Source organism: Grammomys surdaster, unplaced genomic scaffold (genome assembly GCF_004785775.1).
Source record: "Grammomys surdaster isolate TR1022 unplaced genomic scaffold, NIH_TR_1.0 573, whole genome shotgun sequence".
NCBI lineage: Eukaryota > Metazoa > Chordata > Mammalia > Rodentia > Muridae > Grammomys > Grammomys surdaster.
In genome coordinates this window covers 103,830-109,829 of record NW_021604992.1, presented here as the reverse complement: position 1 = coordinate 109,829, position 6,000 = coordinate 103,830, and the positions used below count along the sequence as shown (strand labels likewise).

The 6,000-nt window shown below is 39.8% G+C and overlaps 1 gene segment (V, D, J or C); it reads left to right on the top strand.

Annotated features, from left to right (window-relative positions):
• The first annotated feature begins 206 nt into the window (after positions 1–206).
• The window catches only part of LOC114633268, a 65,861-nt gene continuing 60,067 nt past the window's right edge, over positions 207–6,000 (top strand). The window contains 1 exon segment of the V gene segment in view: positions 207–295. Coding sequence covers positions 247–295 — 49 coding nt within the window.

Sequence of the window (6,000 nt, the reverse complement as noted above, 5' to 3'; positions counted from 1 at the left end):
CATGTAAGTAGAAGCCTAGTCTCCTTTAAATTTCTACATCTCTTGAGGTAATCAGCAAGGGGATAAATATTCTAAGAAGGCACTAGGAGCCTGCTCTTCTGGCAAGGTTTTATTACAAACCTTATGAAGCCAGTATGATTTGCATAAGTACTTCTTCCTTTCAGTGCTTCTGCCTCTTAGAGTGTAATAAGAAGTCCTCTATCACGGCTGTGTGGTGATCCACACAAACTCTGGGAAAGTTCAAAGATGGTGCCCACACCTAAGTTTCTTGGACTTTTGCTTTTCTGGATTTCAGGTATGATTGTTTGGACATGGCAATAAAGTAGAATTATTATTTAAATGTGAAATTTTCTTCCTTTATTCAGCAGCCAGCACCACATGGGGTTTGACATCTTGTTTAAAGAAACTGATACAGTGAAAGTATTTTATTTTTCTAAGTAGTTTAGAAATGACTTTCATATTCAATTCTGTGTCCTACCAATATTCTTTTCTATTTTTCCAGCATCCAGAGGTGACATTGTAATGACTCAGTCTCCAGCTACCCTGTCTGTGACTCCAGGAGACAGTGTCAGTCTCTCCTGCAGGGCCAGCCAGAGTATTGGCACAATTATACACTGGTATCAGCAAAAATCACATGAGTCTCCAAGACTTCTCATCAAGTATGCTTCCCAGACCATTTCTGGGATCCCCTCCAGGTTCAGTGGCAGTGGATCAGGGACAGATTTCACTCTCAGTATCAAGAGTGTGGACCCAGATGATTTTGGATTGTATTATTGTCAACAAGGTTACAGTACACCTCCCACAGTGATGCAGATCAGACCAAAAACCACCAGGAAAGCAGAAGTGTGTGTCTGGGGTGCTGCAAGTGTTTCTGGTGGTGCCTCTACCTTCTTCTTCTTTCTCATATGGAGCCAGGTGTTAGGTTAGAAATGTATTGAAAAAGACTCAATGTCTCCCTTGCATCTGAATTCTCTTCATTTTATTTCAGCACTAGAGTACATAGCCTACAATTGTCCTTTTGTAATCAGTTGAACTTCTTCCAGTATTCTGCAACCACAGAAAATCTCATCCTGGAAGGACAGAAGGAACGATTGACTATTCCATACCTTTATAATTGTTAGAAATTCCGATGAAGCACTGTCTCAAACAATTGCATTTAGTTTACTCCTGTCTATACCAAGACTAGAGTACTCAGTCTCAGAGATTCATGGCTTTGTTGAAAAGTTCTCTATGCGTATTTTTATAGTATGTGTATAATTCTTGAATATAAAATATTTTTATGTTCATGGATTTATATAAATTATCCAATAGAATTTGGCAAAACTTGCAAATTTCTTTATGAAATATTTACAGTTACTATTTAATAGACAAAAATGAAAGAGATTGAAACAGTAAAATTGTGTGTCTATTGAAGTTGCTATAAACCTCTGGACTTCTTTCAAATCATTTTAAGTTCAAAAGAGCAACAAAATGAAGTTGTCTTTACAATAGGATTATGTAGAATATCCTTGTGTTTACTTTCACTTTTGCCTCCACAGACTGTATAGAAATAGATGAAGAGTCTTCAAACCTTAAATAAGAGAGCTTTCATCAAGCATTGTGTATAATAGTGTAGGGCTTACAAGTAAAAAGATAACTCTCTATAACATGGTTAAGAAATTGAAATTTGGTTGAGTGTGTCAGTATGTCCCTAAACATAGCCTTTGTGATATGGAGAACAGAATATCTCAAGTTCAAGTCCACTCTGGTTAACATAGTAAGATCCAGGCTAGCTATGGTAGTATCATAAGAACCTGTCTTAAAAATAAAGACAAAGAGAGTCTTAAAATCATTTGGTGGAATACCTTTATTTCATTCCCTAATTTAAAATCTATAAATAACTCAGTGTGTGTGTGTGTGTGTGTGTGTGTGTGTGTGTGTGTATGTGATATCTGTGTAAGATGGGGAAGGCTACCATAAGTAGGATTGAAGACCCCAAGGTATTGATGGCAACTTCCTTCTCTATCATTCTTCAGTTTTAAGTTTTGAGACAGGGTCTTCTGCTAAACTAAGAATTTTCCATTGTCTAGAATAGCTCATCAGAGATACACTTTGATTTTCTTTTCTTAATGCTCAAGTGCTGGAGTTACAGACAAGGGTAGCTGAACCTTGGTTTTATGTGAATGTTCAGAATTTAACTCAAGTTTCCCATTTTCTTCCAAGGCAAATACTTTACAGGTACATCCCTTTCTCCTTGAAACTAATTTATTAAAAGTAAAAAGGATAGTCTTCACCACCAGTATGAATATTGTGACATTAATTGAAATACCAAGAATAATAAATGTCTCTTCTTTAATGTCCAGGTTCCTGTTCATGCATTAATCAGTGAAGTACTTCTTACATTGTAGGCATTGTGAATATTTTCTAGTCCTGACACTATAGAGTCTTTTAACATACCTTTCACAAATTTTTGTATATATTTATATTTGCAGAGAATATATACCTCAATAAAACATTTTATGTGATATTTCAGAATATATTTTAAGATGTGAGGTTTCATGTTTGATTCTATGGTCATGTATACACATCAATTTTGCATATCTTTTATTTTTATTCATTGTATTCTTCTCCATGTAACTTTTGCATAAAACTTAAAAAGTTGGTTCAATATATTTAAATAGAGAGAATCTAACATACAAATGATTTTTTGGTTTTGACTCATTTCTTGAAATAACAACCAAAATAACGAGAAGATTGTGGGTTAAATTTTCTCACCTCAAACATCTCAGATAACAAATGAATCATATTCTGTTAGGTAAATGTAGTGTATTTTCACAATCTATCCATCCATTTGTGAGCATCTAGGCCCTTTCTCATTTCTATATAGTATGAATAGAGCAGGGATGAACTGGATGACCAAGTGGGTCGACATTAAGTGTTTTGGGTATAAATCCAAAAATAATGTAGATGCATCTTGAGGTAGATCCTACTCCTATTTTTCTGAGCAACCTCCAACCAGATTTCCATAGTGCTGTGTTTGTATTTCCACCAGTTGTTTCCCTTTCTGTATATCCTCATCAGTATGAGCTATCATATGCTTTGTTCTTGGCTACTCTTAAATCCTGACTAGTAAAAGACGAAAGCAACACTGAAAGTGGAAGTGGACAGGAATTTCTTTTTTTTCTAATTGGATGTTTTATTTATTTACATTTCAGATGCCATCCCATTTCCCCATTACCCCTCACTAGAAACTCACTATCCCATTCCCCCCCCTCCTTTTTGCTTTTGTACAATTTTAATTACATCCAAGTATTAAGGTCTGTTCTAGGTTGAGGAACTAGCAATACAATAGATCCAAATAGTCAAGGAAAAGCAAGACAATAAATAAAATAGTTGAAGAGCAAGCAGGCAATGAACAAAGTTCAGTGAACACTCTCATGCTCATTGTTTCTAAGTGCTTATCAGGATGAGAAAAATATCTGAGCCAACTTCTCTCTTTTAGCCCAAAATCATTTACATGTCTGAAGTCTACTTCTAGCCTAAAATTTAGATTCCTACCTGAAATTACTTTTTTATTCTAGCCTAATATATAGATTCCAGCCTGAAATTACTACATTGTTCTAGCCTAATGTCAGATTCCTGCCTGATGCCCACTTCCTTGTCCTTGGCCATTCCTACCAAGCAGCCCATTTACTTGTTGTTTGCCCATGTCAGATTCTTTCCAAGCAGCCAAAAACACTCTCCGCCTCTCCCCATATTTTACTTCCTAAACAAGACTGAGCCTGTCTTAGGTCATTCTGACAAGAATGACTATGCTACCCATCATAAAATATGCATTATCAAGAGCTATGCACTTCTGTCTTATGTTGATAAGGTTCTGTTCAGAATCTTATTGGTCCTTGGCTTGCCAACTTTTAAATTTAATAAGCCTGTCTGGGGGTCCATTTTCAGGTTCAACCCATGTACTTTGGCTGCCAACATGTTGATGTTGTTAAAGATAAGCTTTAACATGATGGGCAGGAATAAATGTTTTCTCAGGACAAAAAGGACTAGCATGATCAAGGAGTAATTTCTAACCCTAACCAAGAAACTATCTGTAAGGTATCCATCTTGTAAAGGAAAATAAATTTTCTCTAATGGTATATAAAGCAAACTAATGCACTTGGTATTTAAGGCAAACTTAAGGTTAGGCCTCATAGCCATAGATGCCAAGTAAAAAGATGAACTCAGTGATAGTTTTTAAAGATAATAAACTTAAATAGATTTATTAATGGCTAAAGGATACAATATTTTCATTCAATATTTTCTTGTTTTCTTTTAAATTTATTTATTTATTTCATACTGCAAATATTATTCCCCTCCAGGTATACCCCCTGACTGTTCCTCATTCCATACCTCCCCCTGTGGGTCCACTTCTAGATGGGTCACACGAGGATCTCTGACCAGGCTGAGGACAGGGTGCGATTGGCTGCTACCTTGCTTCCACTGTCTGCGGGCAGCCCAGCATGGGTGGGGAGCAGACAGGGAGAGTCTGCTGCTGCCCTGCCACCAACCGCATCTCAGCACCTCAGCAGCGGAGAGGGGAGAAGTGTTACAGCTCTTTGAAGTGCACAGGCTGGCTGGCGAGGAGTGGAGGGACCACGTCAAAAGCTCTCAGACACTGGGAAGAATCTCCCACACCTTTATTTCTGAGCTTGGCCAATATGTACAGTTTTGGGGTGGCAGCAGGTAACCCCTATTGGCTTGGTCTGAGAGCTTGGGAATGCCTCATCTGCATGAAGGTGCTACTCCTATGTGATCAATGACCATGGACCTCTCTGTGGGAGGGACTGTGGAGAGCTTGGAGCTGAGAGAGCCAGAAGGCTGGGAAGGCCCGAAGTGCCTTCCATCCCAGCAGCTCGAGGCCAGGGTGCCAGGGCTTCTAGAACTCCTCTTCCAGGCTTTCTGGCCTTCATTGCTCACTGCCCCACAACTCCCCCTTTTTAATTTATAAAGGAGTGGTGTCATCAGAATCAATATCTCCCAAGTTGGGAACAGTTTGATACTGAACCAAGACCTGATTGGTAGTCACTTTTGCAACGCTACTCATCTGTTGCTTTAAAAATTGAATGAGGCAGGGTGCCAGGAGAAGTAAGGCTCCAGTGGCTAATATGGGGCCAAGGAGGGGAAGAATCCAAGCCATCAAGGGGTTAGAGTACCAAGGGATAGGGGTATTGGGAGCATAGTGTGCCCTGAGATTACCCTGGAGCTCCTTGAGCATTTGTACACCTGGTTCTACCAGCCCAGATTCATTGACATAGAAGCAACATTCCTCCCCCAGCAAAACACAAGTCCCCCCATGTTGAGCAGTCAACAAGTCCAGGGCTTTCCTGTTTTGGAGAGCCACTCCTGCTTACGAGGTTATCTGGCAATGAAGGGATTTAAGGCTGTCTGTAGTAGAGGCCATTGCCTGGGCAAGCTTGTCCTAGAAGTTGCCAGCCAGATGATGTGACTGAACAAGGGCTGCTCCAGCAGTTCCAGTAGCACCAATCCAAACAGTAAGGTCTAGTCCAATGAGCAGAGGGATGAAGAAGTCTCTCTTCTTTCAGCTTCCTCACATCTGCGAGGCGAGTTCTTCTGGTTCATTGAGATAAACCTGGGGGACAAAAATCATGGGGGTGCAGGAGCCCTAAAAATGAGGGCTGATACAGGCACCTGTAGTGTCTTTGAACCAGAGGAGGGCAGGAGGGCATACTGATTTGATGATGGTGATGTCATGGGCACTCGTGAGATGGGGTTTTGGGGAGGGTCTTACAAGGCAAAGAGGTGGGGGTAGGTCAAAGAGAGGATTATCCTGCGCTTTCCTCATGGGCAGGGGTCTGTGGAAGCAGTAAAGGGAAAAGTTAATGGGAACAGTTGTTAATAATGGCTGGGAGAGAGAGGCACAGAAAAAGCATTGGGAAGAATTGTGGTGGGGTGTTAAGGGAAGGAGGTCTGCTGTGTATTGAATGTACTGTAGCCAGGAGAGGGTAGCTTGTAGTT